The 22,380-nt window shown below is 42.3% G+C and overlaps 1 protein-coding gene across 1 annotated transcript in view; it reads right to left on the reverse strand.

Moving 5' to 3' along the window:
- Positions 1–22,051, reverse strand: part of KIF26B (kinesin family member 26B) — a 295,702-nt gene extending 273,651 nt beyond the window's left edge. The window contains exons 1-2 of the mRNA XM_051615283.1: positions 21,413–22,051; positions 20,752–21,153 (exon numbers count right to left, since the gene is read on the reverse strand). Coding sequence (XP_051471243.1) covers positions 20,752–21,153; positions 21,413–21,475 — 465 coding nt within the window. The 5' untranslated portion in view covers positions 21,476–22,051. The remainder of the gene's footprint in view (positions 1–20,751; positions 21,154–21,412) is intronic.
- Between the last annotated feature and the right edge of the window lie 329 nt (positions 22,052–22,380).

Here is a 22,380-nt window from a genome sequence, read left to right on the forward strand (position 1 = left end):
TGGCTCTGTCCTCCTGACACTCGCCCTTAACACATTTGTAAACATTGATGAGGTCACCCCTCAGTCGCCTCGTCTCCAAGCTAAAGAGACCCAGCTCCCCGAGCCTTTCCTCATAAGGGAGATGTTCCACTCCCTTAATCTCTCCTCTGTGGCTCTGTGCTGTACTCTTTCAAGCAGTTGCACTCCACCTCCACTCAGAGACAGAAAACCATTGTTGGGGCTCATTTCTACCTTGCCAGTCCGTAACTACTACTATTGGCCCAAGAGACAGTTGCAATAAGTGAGCTTTTGGGTTTGTTCCTTGGAATGGAAAGGGGTAGAACAAGCTCAGATTCATGCAAATTCAAAAGCATGCTTGCTTGGTGTCTGGCAACAGGTCTAAGATTAGCCACACTGTCTCTTTAAAAATTGACAATTAGAGGTATGGGTTTATTTTTACCAAGAAGCTTCTGCAAAGGAACTTGGGGGTTTCTGTAAGCTTGTCAAAATAGCTACAATTCCAAAAAGGACTGAGGCAGAGTTACTGGGTATACAGAGCCGAAGTGCTAACAAAAGGGCAGTGGATGACAAGAGAAACAGGACAATGTTTACTGCTAGAATTCCTTGAACTTGTTGAAATACCTGTAACAGTTAGAAGCAGCTCTGTATTTGTATTAAAGCCCAAAGTATGACCAGCAGCCACAGTGAGGGGACTTGCAATTAGTTCTACTTCCACAACAGCTGAATTAAAAGAAAGTGAATTAACAGCACAATAGCCACAAAAAGACAGAAATCAAATTTGACTTCCTATCTACTCCCTGTATCAGTGGACACAATGACCTTCAGTAGAGTAATCTTCGCCTACAGAACCACAAGATCAATTTAAGGTCTGTGGCTACTGGGGAGCTATAACAATACAAAGTTTTGAAGAACAGTAAAGTGCCCAGGATATAATTTTGAGAAGTGCAGTGGTATCCCACAATAAACTCACAACCCAGGGAGAAACTGACAGTACCAGGATGTGTAATTTTGTGGCTAACAGGTTACTTTTTCAGTAACCCCTGTAATTAAAATGCAGATGAGTTCAGTAAATCCCAAGATGCTTAAGGAAAAGTCCTTGACTTTGCCAGCACAGATCCCTTCATGTTTTGAACATAAATTGCTGAGCTAGTGATACTTTCCAGTTAGCAATCCAGACCTCACAGATCTTAATCACACTGAACACCAGAGGGATAAGGCAGAAACTTTCAGTGACTGCAGATCACAAAATTATGCTGAATTTGTTCTAATTGCAAGTGCTCAGTCAAATATGAATTCATTCTGTTGCAATGCAGATGCAGTGTTTGATTTATTAGACAGATACTCATCTTTGCTCACAGGCACGGCACGGGCAAATACTGAAGTGTAAGGCACATGTCTCAGAGGATCTTAATGGCTCACTGCCTGTGCTGGTCAGAAAGACAGAACTGAGAAGAGTCTCATGTACTTGGTGCCACACGCCCTCCACAAAGGTAGAGTCTTCTGCAGTAGACTCTTTTGCTAATTGTTTTTGCTAATTGTGTCCAGTTCTGGGCCTCTCAGTTCAAGGACAAGGAATTGCTTGAAAGAGTCCAGCACAGAGCCACAGAGATGATTAAGGGAGTGGAACCTTAGGGTTCCTCCCTTATGAGGAAAGGCTGAGGGAACTGGGTCTCTTTAGCTTGGAGAAGAGGAAACTGAGGGGTGACCTCATCAATGTTTACAAATATGTTAAGGGCAAGTGTCAGGAGGACAGAGCCAGGCTTTTCTCAGTGATGTCCAGTGATAGGACAAGGGGCAATGGGTGCAAACTGGAACATAGGAGGTTCCACATAAACACCAGAAAAGACTTCTTTACTGTGAGAGTGACAGAGCACTGGAACAAGCTGCCCAGAGAGGCTGTGGAGTCTCCTTCTCTGGAGACATTAAAAACCTGCCTGGACACGTTCCTGTGTGACGTGCTCTAGGTGACCCTGCTCTGGCAGGGGGGTTGGACTAGATGATCTTTTGAGGTCCCTTCTAACCCCTGTGATTCTGTGATTTTGTGTAATTAGGAAAAGCAGGTCAAGGTGGAAGATCTCTGTATTATACAGCTCCAGAAAAGAACCTTTCTGCACTGGACTTGGCTATTAAGGAGACTGACACCAGGACAACTCAGCACAAACACCTCAGTCTCAGCAGGGTTAAATCACATATTTTTACAGTCAGCAAAGGGGGAACATGGATGTGTCTGTAAGATGCATCTACAGTGTTCAAGCACCTTTCCCTGTCATATAGGCCTTCTTCAATTAGATGATATTTAATCCACTACTTGTCTCTGCCAAGTGGTCACTCCTAGCCACTCAAGTAGTGCATGGATCACTATATTTGACTGTTACTACGGTCAATAATACACTTGTCTGTGTTCTTTCATTGCCATACTAAATTCACTGCCTTCAGACCAATTCTAAGGGTAGACAGTCTGTTAACGGAATTGGCATCTCTGCCCATCTTTTTTTTACCACCTGCCAAAAAAATACAGGGAATGCTAACAGAAGTATAAAATGTAAGTTGCATCTATTTCCTTCTAGTTAGGAGTACATTTTTTTCATCATGCAGTTATAAAATGTGGGTAAAAAAAATATTAATTTGCTGGTGGCTATATGTAGTCAGTGTTTACAAATATTCTGATGTCAGTTGAGCAATTAATGTCTTAATCACTCAGCTGGGTATAGATATTTGGCTCTAGAAAACACAAATACCTTCAGACTGAAGGAGAACATAGATGAAACAATTTCTGATTTACTGAGACAAATTTAATGCATTGATTCCCCCTTTTTCTAGTATCAGGAGTTTGGAGAGGGGCTGGTTTTGTCAGTTTAGCTCCCTAACAAGTTCACCATAAGGTCAGACAAGTAACTGCTGGCACGAGAGGCAGGGCAGAAGTGCACACTTGGGATGACAGGACTGCAGAAGCAAGGCAACAGGAGCTGAGAAAGGCTGTACAATCTCTTGCCTTGGAGATGCACATAGTTTCACTGTGCAAGCCCAGAACAAGCTAATCTAACACTGAAGTCCACTCTGCCTTGAAGAGGTGGCTGGATTAGCTAACTTCAAGGAGTATTTTCCAACCTAAAATGTCTACCACGAAGTCTGGAAGTACTCCAGCCCAGGGGAGCTGGACTGGTGTACTATGCACCTTTCCAATTTCACAGAACTGGATCTGTGAGCTCGGTTTGATTTTTCCATCTGTGCTGACATTTGGTAAAAGAATTACTACAAGGTCTGATAGGGATCCAAAACCAAACTCTAGCTTTATTAGCCCTGTGTTTACTTGCAGGCACATCCACCTTTCCTCTCATGTAGCCAATTCAGCAGGCTGCGGTTAGCTCTATAAAGATTTAATTGTGCCCCATTGCCCCAGTTCAGACTGCTTGTTCACATTACCACCTCTGATGTTGGTTGAGAGGTGCTCTTTGATAACACCTGGTACCCAGACTGAAGCCTGCTTTGAGATACCTAAGTATACTCTGCTCACTCCCATTTTGTTCAATCTTCAAAAACTCATGCTGACACATCTGCTTTTAGTTATTAACGTGTGAGCAAGCTTGCTAAAGACAACAATGTACTCTGAAGCCCCTAACTTCACTTAAAACTGTATTTTCATTATTCTCTACCACTAAAAAAAATATTAAGGCTTAGCTAAACAGCACTATAAGATCAAGTCTAACATACAGAAGGAAAAATTGTTGTGACAATTATTCCAGTTGTAGCTCTCAATTCCTTAAAGCCACATTTAAGAAGCCTTGTTTACAGAACTACCAAAGCCTTTGCTGCTTGCTAGAAGCTATAAGGAATTCACAGCAACTCTGAAAAAAAGAAAAGGCAACAGATTTTGGAATATCTCAGTCAACCTGAAAATTGACAAGAACTTTCACATTTGAGTTGCTTTCCTTGCTAATCAATAGCAAGAATAAACTGAAGAAAAAGTCTGATGCATTCTGTTTTACCACCTCCTGTAGACCCTGGCTGCCAGGCAACACAGCAAGCCATTTCCTTAGGGTTAGAGTTATTTGCTATAATCACAGAGCCAGCAGCAATCCTATCCAGGTGAGTCATTAGTTTGGAAAAATAAAACTATCAAGAAAAAGCAGGAAAAGGGGTAGGAAGGTTAAAACAGCACAGAAGGGTTTTTCTAAAGGGAAGAGGTACATAGTGCTTGTTGGTTCCAGGAATAGAAACAGCAGTATGTAAAGAAAGCACAGTGCTGTAGCCAATTAGCAACTGCATGTTTTGGATGCACTAACAAGCCTCAGACTGCCTAACAGGATCCTTCAACAGACAGTGATGAAGGGAAACACACTCCAATACTTCTTCACCCAGCTCAGAGGAGACCTCTAACAAACTGTGGAACAGCAGCAGATACATTTCACCCTCCTTTTACACCCTGTAATTTCACCAGAGTCACTACAGTTGCAAGAATAAAAGCAAAGACGGAATCTGGTGTAGGATGTACCATTTACAATTAACATACTTCTTTTCCAGTTAATTGTACACATGTTGCAACATGTTTCCTGGGAATTTTCTACCTTAATTCCTATGCTGGTCGCCAGCTCACTCACAGCATGCCACTGGAGGTCTGACATAAAAACAGTAATATAACAGTGTGCAGGTTGCCACAGATGGTTCAAATTAAAGGCAGACTACCAAGCCATTCCAGGGACAAAAAGGCAGCACATCCAGCACTGCCCACAGTGAGAACAGTCTCCAAACATGCCCGTCTCAAGACACATTGCAGAGCTGATGCCCAGTCTCAGAACCCACCACAGCCACTTGGCTCACCTCCAGGAATAAAAGCTGCAGGATTGGACTCTCAAGGTTATCAGCCAAGCAGAGGACACATGTATCTGCAAGCCATCCAGCAACAGTGGGGTCAGCTTTCTAGAAAGTTACTGTCCTCCACATTAGATGCATCCAGCATCAGAAGCACTTAAAAGACCCTCTGCTGCCTACAGGTCTATGCAACAGTTTTCTGGAGCCTAGAAATGTAGCAGACTCTGGTAGGCACTACAAGAAACACAAGACTATAAGCAGCAGCTGATAGGCTTAGAGGAACTTGGCCAAAATATCTACAAAAGTGAGGGCCATTAGAGCAGTAGCATAGACTAAATTACTCTTTAAATTGTGAATTATTAATAATTGTAATATTACCTTTAAAAGTTACTATTAATGTAACAGCCAGCATGAAAACAGGCACTAAGTGATTTAGCCATTGTAACCAATATTTTTCTTGTTCTTAGCATGTTTTTTCTGAACAATAAAGTTTTCCCAGACAGGACATTCATCCCTAGCATCATTCTATAGAATTGCAGCAAAGCATTAGTCTGGTTTCCCATTCTTCTGCGACAAAACCGCAGACAGAGTAGCTTTGGGTGCACTTTCTGCTTACACTTCTCAGGGTCTCAACCTGAAGCTCATGAGGACTAAAACCAGGATCTCAATAAGTGTTTGGAATACTAATGATGATCATAGAATATGCTGAGTTTGTCTAAGAGAATACTGTGAGAGACAGTATCAAAAGCTTTGCTGAAATACAGAAATATTATCTCCACTGGGTTCCCTTGAGAGTTACCTTGTCATAAAAAGAAATTAAGTTTGACAAGCAAGACTTTCCCCTTGTGAAGCCATGCTGGCTGTGACCGATGACTTCATTGTCTTCCAGCTGTTTTTCAATACCACCCAGAACTATCTTTTCCATAATTTTACCAGGCACTGAAGTTAGACAGACTGGCTTGTAGTTCCCAGGGTCCTCCTTCTTGCCCTTCTTGAATATTGGGACAACATTAGCCAGTTTCCAGTCAACTGGGATCCCTCCAGATTCCCAGGACCTCCCAAAAAAATCATCACAATATGCCTGGCGATGACATCGGCCAGCTCTTTGAGGATTCTCAGATCCCATCAGGCCTCATGGACTTGTAGGGATATAACTGAAGCAACAGATCCTGCAGAAGTTCAGGGTCAGCTAAGGGCTGATCCTTGTTGCAGTTCTGGGCACTGAGGCCCCCTTGGTCCGTCATCAGTGTTGAAGACAGACGCAAAGAATGCCTCTGCTTTGTCTATATCTCCATTGATGAGGCGATTGTCCTTATTCTGTAAAGGACCCATGTTGTTTCTACACTGCCTTTTGCCATTAACGTATTGGAAAAACTCTTTTTATTGTCCCCCACAGTTCTGGCCAGTTTCAGCTCCAGTTGAACTTCGGCTTCTCGAATTTTCTCCCTACACTGGTTAGCAGCACCTCTGTATTCTTCCCACATCTTAACATGATGCTTATGTTTGGATCAGAAAGGATGCAATCAGAAAAATTAGATGCTTTTATTTGCTTGACAAGTATCATGACAAGAGCAGCTAAAGCAATTCAATCCTCAATGAAAAGAAAGATAATTAAAATCTGAAAACTGGTACTTCTGCAATTTAAACCTTGTGAATAGTGACTGTAACAAAGAATGTCTAGGGACAGGAAACAGAGGGAGGAAACATATTTGAGATACATGGTAAGCAAGTAAAAATTGTTACTTACAAGTTCTAGACATATTGTCAAACTTTTCAAAAAGGAGAAAAAGTGCTTTCATAAACATTTACTTCTCCACTGGTGAGAAGAGCACTGAACAATCTATTTCAATTAATGTTCCAACTAATGAAATGACAAAGGATCCCTTTCTGTTCTTTCAGATACATTTTAATAGCATTTACATGTTGTCAAGCCTTGCATCATCCATTTGATCTCTGGAAAGGCAGAAAGGCAGACAGAATATAAATAGACAGAAAGAATATAAAACAAACATTAACAAATACCACATGAATACAGAATACCTAACAGCATGCTATTCACAACAGCAACCAGCCAAGGACAATTAAATTATTCATAGATATGAACTGTCCAAGGTAGGAGGAAAAAAAGAATTAATAAATACTCTTGAAAAATCATAAAAACCCAAACCCATTAACAATTACTTTTTTTTTTTAACTAACAGCCATCTTCTGGTACCAGAGAATCAGAAGTCAAGGTTTTTCTAACAGACTTTTTGTCATAACTTGGTAATTATTTACCATATATTCAATGGCCATATTCCAATCTCTTTCAGGCCAACAGCTTTGAAATGCAAGGTACAACTCCCATCTTACTCTCTGTACAGCGTCAGAGGAGCTTCTGCTGAGCCAGCATACAGAACAGGCAACATTATCAAGAAAGGAAGAAGCCCATTAGTCAAGAGCACAAGCATGTAAAGAAACCTGGGCTTCATTTTATGCAATCAATTAGTTCACCAAGTTGTTCTGTATCTCCTCTCCTCAGCTGTAAAAACAGAAGAAGCAAACATTTCACTGAAATGAGATCAATGCACATACTCCAGTAACTGGCACATTGATGTGAATTTTTGCAATTGTGTGAAGCTACGTGACTTCCATGACCATCTAAGTGTTACAGACCACCTGCCTCTACCTCTAGGAGCCTCTGTTCTGTTCCACTCAGTGATTAAAAAAGGTCTTTTCCTAGGGAAACTTCTATAGGGAAAGTCCCATTCCACATCACAAGCAAATACTAAAACTTTTTTACAGAGAGCCAGCAAAAGGCTCAGATTGGATAACAGGAAAAATTTATTCACAGAAAGAGTGGTGAGGCATTGGAACAGGCTGTCCAGGGAGGTGATGGAGGCACTGTCCCTGGAGGTGTTAAAAAAAAAAAATGGGTAGACATGGTGTTTCAGGAGATGGTTTAGTGGTCAGGGGTTGCAGGGCAGATGGTTGGACTTGATGATCTTGAAGGTCTTTTCCAATCTTGACGATTCTATGCTTCAAAGACAGACACAGGGCTCCAATTGCAGAGCTGCAGCAGCAGGGTAGAGCAGACAGCTGCAAACAGCCATCCACACCACAGCAGGGTTGTTGGATGGGACATATATCCTCACCCCAGTTGCACCCAAAACCCCTTGGGATTTATTTACATTGCCAGCTAGGGTCCTTGTCAGTGTAATTTTGTAGCTAAATTATGTGTGCATGGTAAGTCTTCTGCCCTGTGGCATGTTGCCTTTCTGCTGCTCTGTCAGAGGCTGCTATTGTATATCCCTGAGACCAAACCCACAGAAGTTTATTTCTCAGAGCCTTGAGGTTTGACACACTGGCTGGAATTAAGAGGAGGGAACTTATCTGGATCTTTACATACTAAAGTATATGCTAACTACATTGGGGTTTTTTCTAGGTTGGTCAGAAATTCAGCCCTGATCTCAAGAGGCCTTTCCATCAAAGCTTACATTACCAGAGTCTCCATTCCAATGACAAGTTATTCTAGAAAATCGCCTCAACGTAGTAAAAAAAATAAACTCATGTTGAAAAAAGGCAAAGAAAAGTGATTTTTTTCATGCATCAGTGATGTGCAGTAGTAAAAAGGAAAAGATGAGAGCCTTTACTTCAGTGCAAAAGAGATTTGCTGACTGTTTCACTGCCTTTTGAAGACAGTAATCATGATTCTTCAGAAAGGAAAAGAAAGAATCCAAGACCCTTCCCATTTCTTTCCCAGCCATCACCACCTCTACTACAACAACCACAGCAAAATAAAACTAAAACCAAATCCTGCTTATTACTGACATTAATTAAACAGGTGTCAGAATACATAGAACCTATTTCATTTTAGGTTTCCAATGATGAAAAGAACTGTATTCTACCCTGAAAGGCATTTTGTCCCATTTCAAAAAATCTATTTGGCTAATCAGTGAGAGGGCATAGCATTCTACTGCCATTGCTGCATAAAACAATGCAAAAATGCAAATATATACATACATATACAAATGAGCATAAAGAGCAAACCCACATAAAAGCTGCACTCAAGAAATTAATCCTATTACCTCATTTGATATGAAGGTGGGTAAATAACGGCACAACAGAGATTTTATTCATGCAGAGGTCTAGGGTATGCTGGGAAGTCCCAGTCTGACAATTTGCTGCAGATGCTTGCTTAGAGGAGCCATTTATCAGTGTTACCCATGTGCATTACTACACTCTGCTTCCTCGGCAGCATGATTCCACACCAGCTTCCCACATAGTACATTCTGGTCCTTAATATTTCAGGCACAGAAATAGCTCTTATCTGGGCCTAAGCAGTGTGTACTGATTGAAGCTATTCCTATTATCCAAAGTACACGTATTTGGAGTAGGAAAAGGACAGAATTTATTTACTTTGCTAATAAAAAGAACAACAAATTAAGAGAAGTCACAACAGTCTTCCTCCCCCTTCTCCCTCTCCTCTTTATACCTCTATTTACTCATTGCTTATAAACAGCTAACACAAGTATTCACATCAGTAGAGCTGACCCCTGGACGATGATACAGGCATCTCTTCATCTTGTTATACTTAAGTGGAATATTAAACAGGCAAGACAGTTACAGACCAAGATAGAAAGAACTAAGTCACTAGGACTTACAAAAAAGGTTGGCAATTTCAAGCACTTCAGTCTGTAGAGTGCTTAATTTAGAGCCATCAGTGCCATTCAATCCTCATGTATATTCCTCCACTTTTAGCTCTCCTCTCACACCTAAAGTCTTTTCTATTCTGCATTTAAAAGTATTTGGAACAAGTACTACTACTTAAGAGTCTCCAGTATAATAATACTACAGAATTACTAAATTTAAAACTGGAAGAATTCAAATCAATCTGGAATATCTTTTTTTCTCCTTCAGAGACAGGCACAGGGAAAGGAGAACCCAGGCAAAATTCAGAACTATTGTTAGTGCACTAAAACATGTTTTTTACTTGCTAAGTTGGGTGAAATTGTTAGTGCAATGGGTTAAGTCCTTATTATTATACCCGGTCTCAAACTGACAGCATGGAATGTCTAGGTCTTTCTAACTGGCAAAAAGAAACAACCCAGAGATAAGGAAAAAAAAAATCTAGTTATATCATTAGATCACAGGACATACCAATAACTTAGTCTTTGGAAAACCTAATTTCAAAATGGAAAATACCGAAGTGCATGAAATCAAAGGCAACTTTGGTTTAACTGCCTTCTACTCTTCTGGCTGGTAGCTGATTTTTCTTTTGAGAGAGAGATAGATATAAAAAAATTATAGGGATGGCTTCCTTAAAAGAAAAAAAAACTACTACAACCCAAAACCAAAACAAACCCTTCATATGAACTATTTCTGTAAAGCTTTAAAGACACCAACAGTGAGCTCAGCCTTTTAAAGAATTCAGGTTTATCAGCCATTTCTCCCTGCTTCCCCACTTCCTTTCACATGGAAGCACAGCTCCTTCACTGCCTAGACCAAGCAAAGCACACTTCATTCCCACCTCTATAGCCTGTCTTCTTCCTCTTAATGCTCCATGCTTCCCCTTGCAGTTGGCCTTCCTTATTCTCACAGTAGCTTAAGACTTTTAGGACACCAAAACATATTGACCAATTTGCTGTAAGTGCCTACCCCCACCCCTTGAAACTTTAAAAGCGGTTGACAATGATGTTGAGGCCAAGCACCCAACAGTTCACCAGTCAAGAAAAGGATAAAGGATAGAGGTGACCAAATACACACCAACAATTAAAGATGATAGCAGTGTGAAAAGCAATTCTGAGAAGTTGTGTTGTTTGTTTTTTGGGGTTGTGTTGTTTGTTTTGTTGTTGTTGTTTTTTGTTTGTTTTTGTTTTTTTGTTTTTACAGCAGAGCTCTCATTGAGAGCTTACAAGAAGCAGATCCTAACTGGGATCTCATATTCCTCACCGAAGAGTCTCTTTGCAGGAAGACTGAATCAGTGACTCCACAAAAACCAATTTTTCAAAATCTAACAAAGCCTTGTTTTCATGGTGATGAGCATGTACCCAAAAGTTCCCTTCAGCAAGTTTCCTCTCTTACCCACCCCACCCACCATAACTTCTATCTCCTGAACCTAAACCAAAATCTACAGAATTTTTGTCAAGTCCATTACTCGAAAGTGAATCTGACACACAGGAAGAAAAGGAAGTCTTATTAGGCATGCTAAAAGGGCAGCTCTGGATTTAGGCTTACCACCCATGCTGCAGAACTGCTTACAAAGCCATCACTAATGGCCTTCCAACTACCCATCTTTTCCTCATGTTCAGTCTGCCCAGACAGCTAGCTATTCCTTTCTAACAAATACCATTTTAATTGCATCTCCTACTTTGTTAGCCTTTCTCGACCTCCAGTAAAAGCCATCTATGGTCTAACAATCTCTTAAATCTGACACTCGCACAGACTAGCACACTTGTATGCCTTCCTGCTAGGTTCACATGTATGCAGGCCTATTGTCAAGAATTTCCATTAGAAATCTAACAACCATGAGCTGAAGTGACAGCTTTAGGAGTAGTGGGGAGAGAAAAGGGGTGATGGAGTGAAAAGGGAGAGGTGAATAGGAAGGAATACCTACATGTATTACAAATGCCCCATCACCAAAGACTTCATTGTGTCTTTCTGGTGCCAGGGCTCCTCCAGTCCCTACACCTCCCTCTGAGCATCAGATGCCAGCCACACAGCCTCAGCCACTGTTAACTCTTCCTGTGGGAATGCAGCCAGCAATTTCAGCAATATTAACCCTGGGAATACTAACATGATTTAGAGAACTTGTTAAATTTTAATGGTGTCATTAGAAAAGAGGAAAACACACAAGTCAACTCCCAGTTTGGGGCATTTGGCTGCTGAATAGGATAATAATGTTTTTCTTTGCCTGGCACTATTAAATGAGCAGTGAAACTAATAAAGAAATGAAGAGTAATGACTTCTATTCTTGCTGCTCAGTGCCTGCTTAAAGCCAAGCCTGCCTTCTTGCCCACTAGGCTTTCTGCTGGAGTCTATCAGGTGGATGGAGTAAATGGGTAATTCTTTCAGCTTTTGGCACTTAGCAGGCCAAATGTTCACATAGCTAAGAGGCACAGAAAAATAAAACTATCCAATTGAAACAGCAGCATACAATCATTCAGACGATCAGTTAGAAGGCAGAAGCCCACTCTCCTAAATAACTTCAGTGTAGTCAAGTCTGAGTTTCGCTTTGGTAAGACAGAAGTTTGCCCAAGTGACTCTTACAGGAACCAAGACAGAAAAATGCAAATATCAGGTTCTGCCCCACTTTTAGCAAACTACTTCAGAGCAACCATCTTCTTCAGCACTGCAGGAATCTTTCACATCTTCAAGTACACCTGTAATAAGAGGAATGGGCAATTCCAAACAGAACCACACAGCAGCCCACAGAAATTGAAGGGCTGTATTCCTGAATCCTCATTTATATTCAGTTAATTATGAGGGTGGGAGAGAAAGAAGGAATGAAATATGCACAACTTGGGGAAAATTAATTCCATTGCTGAGGCAGGATCTGGTCAGACAGTTCCGAGTGAAGTTGAAACCCCCAAACCACTGAATGTTCTCAGAAAAAGAAAATATTTACTGTGGTAGATATAGATCTGAGTAGAATTTTGTTCCCATGCAAGCCCATGGAATAGAGAAGCTGTTGTCAATACTCAGATGCAAATAAACAGTATTTATGATTTAGGGAGCACAGTGAAATGTAAGTTAGAGGTTTGTTATTAAAACATCACAGAAAATCTGCAGGTTGAAACACATTTGTAAATAAAAAAATACATATAAAGCAAGTTCCACTTGGAGGTAATTTGGAAGCCAAAACACTTTGACTGTACTCCCAATTTAAGATTTTATTACAGACACCAGGAGCTGGATAGATGCTCTACATCAGGATATCTGTATGATCTGACTATCTCCAGCATACACAGTTTCTCTGACACTCACCACCAGCCAGAAATGTTTTCTAGAGCTACACTCACATTAACTTGTATTTTTTTACTAGAATAATTTTTAAATGCATTTGATGCTCTTTTCCTGAATCAAGAATTCATTTAATAAGATCATTGATCAGCTACCAACAAAGCAGATACCATAGGGCCTATGACTTCTCCTCCTTGTAGGGCAACAAAGCAAGCAGACTCAGCCCCACTTTTTTTTAATAGGAAGGCATGAGAATTTTAAATATGCAATACAAAATTCTTATACCAACATAGGATTTTTTAATGTGAATCTGGAGTGTTCAGTTCCTCCTGAGGAGAGGAAAGTCTTTTGTTCTCATCAAGAATTGTAAACCAAGACCAACTTAATATGCCATCAGTTTCTGCAGGTCTCTCAAACAGAATCTCCTTGGCAATCCTTTTTATTTATTTTGTTGTTTAAGGGCTACTACTGAGTACACTCTAGAAGGAAAGCTAAGAAGAAGCAAGTCTGAAGGCTTCTTCAGACAAACTTTTTTTCTTTTCTCCCAGAAAACAGAATATTTTGTACAGGAAATGCAAGTTCAAGCATAGACTAAATTATTTAAGAGTACAGATTGAACAGAATAGCAGGTCATAGTGACACCTAAAAGTACACACAGTAGAAGATGAAAATAAGCAGTAAGATGCATGCTAATGCTGGAACAGTAAGTAGCTTTCAACAGCCTTACTATACCTATTTCATACAAAATAAATTGAATTCTGGTATCACAGCAATAAATCTAAGCTGCAATTGAACACAACAATTTCTTAAAACTGATTCCTTTGTATAGCTGGTATGTTTCTTTACTTTCTTATTTGTAAAGTAATTAAAAAGTCACCCCTATATTCTCTACTAGTTACAGCTGAGGTTACAGTTGGCTGCATTGTGCTCTTTCATCCTACCTTTCTCAGAAATCACTGTCTCCTGGCATCTGCTGTTGTAATAGCAGGTCTACTTCAATGAAAAGTATCTGAGTTTAGAAAGCAACACTGCTGAAAGTGTTTGATCTATCTATCGTTTTTATAAGAACAACCACCACGTACTCACACAGGAGACTTGCAGGGATGCTAACTTATGACCTTCATATGGAAAGGAGAAAGAAAAGGCATGCTGGAAAACCTGCAAGGAGGCCAGCACATCTTAGCTCTACTCAGCCCAAGCGGCATGTCTGACTGCTGCTTTAAATGCATGCAATTATTCCCTGGTTAGAAGTACACAATAGTAAAGCTGTGGCCTAAATGAAATTCTGCTCATCTCACTGAAGTATCCTGTCACTAGGGCAAATTTCATGCAAGCCAATAGATTGACAAGGTTCAGAACTATGTCTCTTTTCTCTCCCTCCCCACTTCTTTGCTGTTTTCGTAAGTAACCAGCAATAGCTTGTGTTTTACAAGGGAAAGGATTTTCAAGATTTGACATTTTGTGCAGGATCTTTTGAACAGCCTCCATCTCAAGCTCAGAATGGTCCAGTCAACACTCCCCTGCCCTATTAAGGGTCTAGTGTTGGTCTGTGCTTTTACTTGGAGAAACCTCAAAAACACTCATATAAAACATTACTAAACTATATTGCAAAGTCATCTAAAGAGGGGAATAGAAAGAAAAGGAGCCTAAGCAAATGCGTATTCTGGTTGTAGATGCTACAAGATAGTACAACTGTGCCAAGAAGGCACCTGATAATATATTTCAGGTTTCAAAAATATATCTAAACACAGTTCTCAGCAGTTTAATGATACTCATAGCTATTTTATTTTTTAAAACCTTGGTTTAACATGGGAAGGTTGCATAGAAGGCAATTGATAACAGAACTGGGCAATCTAAGTCACTTGAGTTCCATAAGCTTATGAATAAGGATGCAACCATGATGTGATCAGCTAAGCCAACCTTGCTCCAATGATCACCCCATGTTAACAGAAACTGTTTGATTAAACACTGCCATTTCTTTCAAGTGTGCAAGCTGAAGCTTCTGAAGAAAAAGCAGCATTTCAGTGTGTGACTACAGCAGACTGCTTGCAGTTATTTTACCATTGCTTTCTAGAAAAGCAATACCTTAATTAACTGTTGTAAATTCCATCGTTGTCTCAGTGCAATCAAAATTTGGTCCAATAAGCGGAAAAACTGTGAAAAACACATAGAACTTTCTATTCTTGGGATGCTACTCTGTTTATCAGGATGTGGTTACATACTACACCTTGCTTAATTCAAAGTTATGTGCAATCTCCTTTTCTGCAATCAGGGATAGTTCTTGAATCACGGCTTCAGCAACAAATACGAGCCCACGTGCTTGTATTCCTCACATTTCATTAACACACATGCCTCCCAAGGTACAGCATGACATGTTACTAAGATCTAAGCTAGCAGTTTAAATTAGAACATCTCTCACACATTTGACATGCAGACCACATGTCACAAAATGCTGCAGTTTCTACTACATCATTATGTAGAGCATGACAGTCAAGTTTATTGCAGTAGCAGGCTGCAAGTTCAGTGCTTGGAAGCACCCCAATTACACGATGTCAAAGGCTGTGTGCTGCTGATGTGGCAAAACTGCAAATGTCTTTCAAGCCTACATACACAGCACTGCAACACTAATAATCTGCTGACGCAGGCGTGAATCCCATTACATGCCAATGGCCCAGACTGGTAACACGAGACATTTTTCCCCAACACTTGTCTGGGGAATTCAGCACATATTACCTTTCTTCCTCCTCCCCTTGCAGAATTATAAACCAAAATCTTACCCTTGTTATACAAGATTGCTACAGATGTTGTAACATTTCCTCCTAGCTAAATAACAAGATTATCTAAAGATACAAGATTTTAAAGATCAGTGCAGAGATCATGACACATATAAAGGACCTTAAAAAAAACTCTTTCACTTAGCCTGGCACAATAACCTGGCATGAAGAGGTCACCTAGAAACTAAGCATTGACTGTATTTCCAAACAAAATGTTTTCACAAGCACAGCCAAGTTCTCCTTTACAAAAAAAAAAAAAATCTGATTTGATGAAATTTTGCTTTTCCTTCAAATAAAACATCAATACTTTCCTCACACACACCCCCACCGTGCCAACAGCTCTGTGGTCTCCTAAAAATATAGTGGTTTTCCTATCAGAAATGATAGTCTCAATTTACTAATTCCTAATTTCCAAGGCACTCAATAATAGCAAGTCTTTTTGATCCCATAGACAAAGCTGCAAAACTAACAGTTTTGACAGTTTCCCAAAAAGCTGTCTTTAATATACAGTATCTTCAACCTTACCTCAAAAGACATTTGCTAGCTTTAAAGAAATATTTATATCATTTGACATGTTGACATTGCAGATTGTGGCAGCAAGACTTCCAGCTACTCCGAGAAAAGGGTTTACATTAATTTGCCAGAGGTGAAGGCATATCTGTTTGTCTCCTCTGGACCTCTGTAAGCAGCTTTCATTCCAGGGCAAATCAAGTAGCTTGTGGTTTCCCAACTTGCCAGGAAGCATACAACTGTCAGAAGATTCACAGATGAGTTATGCCAAATGTTTGGTATTGTGACCTGTGATGCAACACAAAAGAATGGTTGCTGTTGCCTAAACTTTAATGGAGTTAATCCTTCCAAATGCTGACAAATTACTGCCTCAGGCCATTTAAAAATCACATTTCTAATGCAATAATCCTATCTGCAATACAATGAGTTTGGATGAAATGATTAGGGGCCCGAGATTTTTGCACAGTGAATTAAGTCACCATACAGATTGACCTTGCTCGTTCACAAATTAAAGGCCTGAATGGAAATGAAATTCCATTATTGTGCCGCATGCTAAGCTTTGAGGAAGGGTTCGTTACTGTCGTGTCTCCACTGGGAGTGTTCCTAAAGTAGCTACAAGCTAACAGGAACCTATTTTTCATTACATCAGCTTCAGGGCTTTCTTCATTATTAATAATTATTTAGTCGAGTCTTTGACTACTGGACAGCTTTGAAATGGAAAAGGTTAATTCAACAATATGCAAACAAAAAAATGAGATAAAGTGTCAGTAAACTTGTGAAAAAATAAAACTGTACCCTGATTGCAAGTCCTTCCTTTCCCCTCCACAGACACACTGTGCTAAACCAGAATTTACCCAATTCTTATACTTAGAAGGACAGACTTTTTGGCTAAGGGATAGCACAGAATATGAACTACCTAACATCAGTGCTATCCATCTACAGCATTTAAAATAGTACCCTTCTTTCCCAACCCAATCACAACATGGCAAAGCAGATACTCATGTCTACCCATGCAAATTACCTCTTGGTTTAAAGGCTGTATTCAGGATTTTTTGGAATCCCATACTAACAAATCTGTAATCACCAGCCTGAGACTACTCTTATTAGCATTCAGTTGAATATTTACACACAATATAAATTGATACACATAAATATAGCAACTCTTCAATTAAACATCATGATAATTTTTTTGTTGGATGCCTGAGAGGTTAGTGTTCCATTGGAGCTGGAGGATATCACAGGTTTGAACACAAGGCAATTCAATTTCACACAAATTCTGGTAAACAGGAAATGCGATGCCATAAACTTCTGCGCTACTGGTTTGTCTGATGCCCTTCTAAAAACATAGTCTAAGAAAAAGTCTAAAATTAAAAAGAAAAATCCTAATTTTTGAGACAGTCCTTATCATCATGCAAATAGTTGACGCTGGAACAAAAAGCCCACAAACAATGGCCACCAAATGCTCTAAGATCCTTTCAGTTACAAGCTGCAGTGTGCAACTGTAACAACCAGTTGTGCTAGTCATTTCCCACAGGCATGCTTTGCATGGGGGTTACAATAACATTTCATTCTCATAAAATATAACCCCTTGTATGCAGATAATTGCTGTACATCATTAAGTCACATGTATATCACAAGAGGGGAAAAAAGAAACAAGCTTCTAGCATTTTTCTTTTTGTAATTGTCAGGGAACCTGGCATTTTAAAATGGATAAAGTAGCACAACTATAATTATATATTTCTTACCTTTGTGCCTCATAAAAAAAGAAACCCCAAATACCAAGTTTTTGTCCTGTTCACAAATTAGGAGAATGCTTCTATGTAAAACTGAAAGCTCAGTACTCACAATGAGTTAGTCAGAAGCAGTGTGCTCTAGGTTAAGTGTGGCTTTTCAGTATTAAATAAAAAGCTTCAGTACATTGCTCCATGCATAAAGCCAGGTCTGTTTATGCAGCAATTAAGTATATTATTACACTTCACAGATACACACAAACCTTTACATGATTACACACTGTAGAAAGTATCTATGTAGTTTCACATTCGGATAAGTTATTGAAGATTCCAGTATCTACTACTAGATACATGTCAAAACACAGCCTCAAATTCTGCTTGTTCTGCAATACACAATACCCAGGATTATATGCATTTCTAAATACAGTATAAATGTGAATCAGGTGCCACAGACTATATCATGCTAATGAATTGCTAGGCTATATTCAACAGCAACAAAAAAAAAACCCATCCTGAAATTCAGCTAGATATAGTTGACTAGAGAATGACTGATAAATTTTAAATTGTTTAATTGTTTAATTGTTCTAATAAAGGCATATTGCCAATTAGCTGTGTCCTACTGGGCACCACAGTGCTGAACTGTAAAATGCTTTGCAAGTTCTGAGGGAATACCCAGAACCAGTAAATGTTCCTTCTTTCACTGAACTCACTGGCAGGATCAATTCTAGCTTCCCAAAAACCTATTCCCATAGCAGCAATCAAGAGCAGACCTCACAGGACCCTGAAAAAAAAAAAGCCAGCTACATTAGCACAGCAGACTCCAGCCACAATCCAAACTGAATTAAGTTTTCCCCAGCCACATGACAGGTTTACACATTCTTGCAAGAAACCCCCTGTACATCTTGCCCTCAGAGGGCAACCCCAGAGCATTACTGTGGCACACACCTGCAAAGGCAGCTCACCAGCCCTTCCCAAGCTGGCAGAGCCCACGCCAATGCCTTGCTTTTCCCTAAGCATACATAGATCAGTCAATCCAGTGGATGCCAGCAACAGCAAACTTGCAAGACCAGCACAGCACATCCAATCCAAAAGAGTCAATGGCACTATCTGTAGCATGTTTATACTATATCGCCTAGACCAAAGCCACTCTGTGCTAGGCAGCATCTGCTAAAGGCAGAAGGTATAAGCCCAGGAAGCTCTTAAGAGTTGTAAATAAGCCAGTAAGGATGAGAGAAAGGGATGTTTCTGCAAATAGCCACAGCCAGCTAGCACCAATCTGCAGAAGCAAACTATGTGCAAAAGGCTGGAGTACCTCAACAGGACTGAGCCTGCAAGTACTGTTAAGCACAATTTCTATTTAAAACTGTGTGATGGATACAAAGCCTTGATCCTTATGCTTTATCCTTCCTCCACCCCTATCTCAGTTATTCCTATGACTCTTATATCTCTATCAGTACTTCCCACCTATAGCCACAGCTAGTAACCACTGCCAAATCACACAGCCTGAGATCTGTGCAGATTTTTCTACAGGACTGCTTTCCAGGGAATCAACTATGTATTAATACAGTTAAATTGACTATTAATTTTGGTGGTTCCACCTTTCCCTTTCCATGAATAATTCAGTTAAGCCAGCCCTTGAGACAAGGTAATAACCAGCCCTTGAGTCTTTTGTTCAAGATAGCACCAACTCCCTCTCAAATGGCACATAAATAAATAATGGATAGTACAACACAACAGCATTACTAGGGACCCTTTCTCAGCAGTCAGTTCTTTCCCATGTTACCTCTTATTGTACCCACTAGTGAAAACTCTTTGAAGTGGAAGAGTAAATATTATCATTTGATAGTACCTGGACCCAACAGGGCAAACAAAATCACATTGTATTACATTCTTGGAGCTGTAGATCCATTCACAACACAACTCTTGCAGGGTTGCTATGGAGGAACCCAGTGTTTACTATTTTGGTAGCACAGGGTCAGCCAAGGGCTGCTGGTCACTCTTTTAGGGCTGTTAGCCTTAATCTTCATATGCACAAGAAACAGAGAAAACAAAACAAAACAAACAAAAAAAACCTATGCCAAACAAAACCAAGGAATTTCAGAGTATGCCTTTAGAGGTACCAGATTCCCAACAGAGGCAGAAAGCAGACTTCAAGCTCTACCCATGATCAGTCAGCTCTTAAAACCTGAGGCCAGATTTCAAAAATGCTTCCATGTTCTTAAGGCACAGCATTATTCAAGCCAATATTCAGGAGCTTTGAGTATTCTTAAGTCTTTTATTAAGAAAAAAAAATATATTAAAAAAATCCCACAATCTAGTGCTTATTTGTAAAAAAAAGAAGCATCACCACATTGTCCTTGCGTTAATGACACCCTGGAGAGCTGGCTTCAGTGCTCCCTTGGTGACCTTTGGGCTCACATAGCATTTCAATGCCTCATCTGAACCTGGAGCTACAGTGTCTCTGCTGCACCTGGCCCTTCAATGGACATACAAACCATGTGCATCAGGCAGCACACACCTTACCACTAAGCTGCCCGCCAAGTCTCAGGGTATTTTGTAAATCCATCCCCTAAGGATCAAAGACAGCAAAAGGAACTCCCATGTGGCATTCCCACCCTTGCTTGCCCCTCACTGGGAACAAGAGCAATTGCACGGGAAATCACCACACAAACCCACCCCCAATACAACGAAAGCTGTGGGCAAGAAGCGAGCTCGAGGAACTGTCAGAGAGACCCCCCGAAGCCTGGCAGCCCTCTGGAGGCGGAGGTGTCCTGCTCCACAGAAAGCCAGAGGAGAGGATGGAAAAGGGGAAGACGACCAAGAAGGAGCGAACCCAAACAACCCCTAGCCCCTGCAGCAATGACAGCAGCAGAGGGGAGCCCAGGTGACCAGCAGCCCCGGCGGGGAGCCGCCCCGCAGCCCCAGCGGCCGCTGCCAACACGCAGAGCGGCACAGGGAGCCCCGCTCCGCCCCAGCCCCGCGCTCACCTTGCTGCTGACGGGCCCGGGGAGCAGCAGCTTCAGCGCCTGCCGCTTCAGCTCCGCCACGCGGGCGCTGCAGTGCTCGCACCAGACGCCGCGGTCCGAGCCCGGCGAGGAGCCGCCGCCGCTGCCGGAGCCCGGCGAGCCGGTTCCGAAGCCCGGCGAGCCGCCCAGCGAGCCGGGGGAGCTGGTGCCGATGCCAGGCGAGGCGGGTCCCGGCGACCCAGTGAAGGAGCCCGGCGAGGAGGTGCCGGAGCCGGGGGACGGGGTGCCGGAGGAGCCCAGGGCAGAGCCGGCTCCCTCCGGAGCCGGACGGCTCCCCGCCCGGGACTCCTCGTACGCCTTCCGGTACCAGCTCTCGGGGGAGAAGGGAGCGGCAGGCTTGGTGGGGGAGCAGGAGTCGGTCACCTACAGCGAGAGAAGGAGCATTGGGTCAGGCAGGCGGCGCCGGCAAGTTTCGCTCGGACGCTCCGCGCCCGCGGCGGCCCCCGCGCGTAGCCCGTCCCCGCGGGGCGCCCGGAGCCCCCGCAGCGCCGGGAAGTTGAGCGGGGCCGGAGGGGCGCGACGGCCGGCCGTGCCGGTGACCGCTGGGCGAGGGGCACGGGAGCCCTGACACGACGGTGGTCAGCGGTCACCGCTCCGAGCCGCCCCTCTGCTAACAACTTACCCCATATTTTCTGCTCCGCGCCGTGACCGCAATCCTCTCCTTATTTCCAGCCACTGAATTCATGGTGGCTTCGCAGCGCGGCGGGGGAATTTCCTACAGGTTTCCCAGTCCGCATCCGAAGGAAATAGCCGGTCCCGGGAAGTGCCCCACGGAGCGGGCAGGCTGCTCCCTCCGCCGGGCGCAGCCTTCGCCGCGGTCGCTCAGCCCCACAACCCCGTCAGTTCTCGGGAAAACGCTTGGGGCTGGGGTTTTCTCCCAGTCGGTTTTTCCTCATTGTCTTCCCTCTCATTCCCTTACAACCCGTGTATTCACAGAAACGGCCACATCCAGAGCGGGAGCATTCCCTCCGGCAGGCAGCACAGCTCTCCTGCACAAAGTGAGGCGAAGCATCCAAGGTAGGTTTCGGAAGGTGGAAGAGGGAGCAGGAGCCGCTCTCGCCTCAGCCGCGGCGCTTCCTGCCGCCGCTACGGCGGCAACTTGTTTCCCTCGCCAAGCTTTGTAACTGAGTTAAAAGAAATCCTCCAAAAATATTGGGATCCAGGCTCTGGGAGGAGCCTCCGCGTCCTCCGCAGCCAATATCCTCCTGCCCGTTTGTGCCTGACGGTTTTGCAAGGGAAGGGAAGGAAGGCGGGCTGCAGATCTCTGTGCACTCCCCGGTCAGCGGCGGAGCTGCAGGGCCGGGGGCTGTGCCCAGGCTGCCAGAGCCTCACCGCGGGGCTGCGCGACGCCTCGGCTGCCAGGAGGGTCCATTTTATTTTGCAGTATTTCTTGATTGACGTCTGTGATTTCCCCCCTCTTCTTGAAAAGGGCGGGTGGGCGGGGGGGGAACCTTGTTGCTTCCACCGCAGTTATTGGTTAGTTGCCTCTATTCCAGGGCTTTAATGAACATGATTTCACAAGTGTTCCCAATCCTCCCTAAATAACTAGGAAAGAAAAGCAAGCCGTATTTATAAGTCACTGGCATCTCT

Source organism: Apus apus, chromosome 3 (genome assembly GCF_020740795.1).
Source record: "Apus apus isolate bApuApu2 chromosome 3, bApuApu2.pri.cur, whole genome shotgun sequence".
Classification (NCBI taxonomy): Eukaryota; Metazoa; Chordata; class Aves; order Apodiformes; family Apodidae; genus Apus; species Apus apus.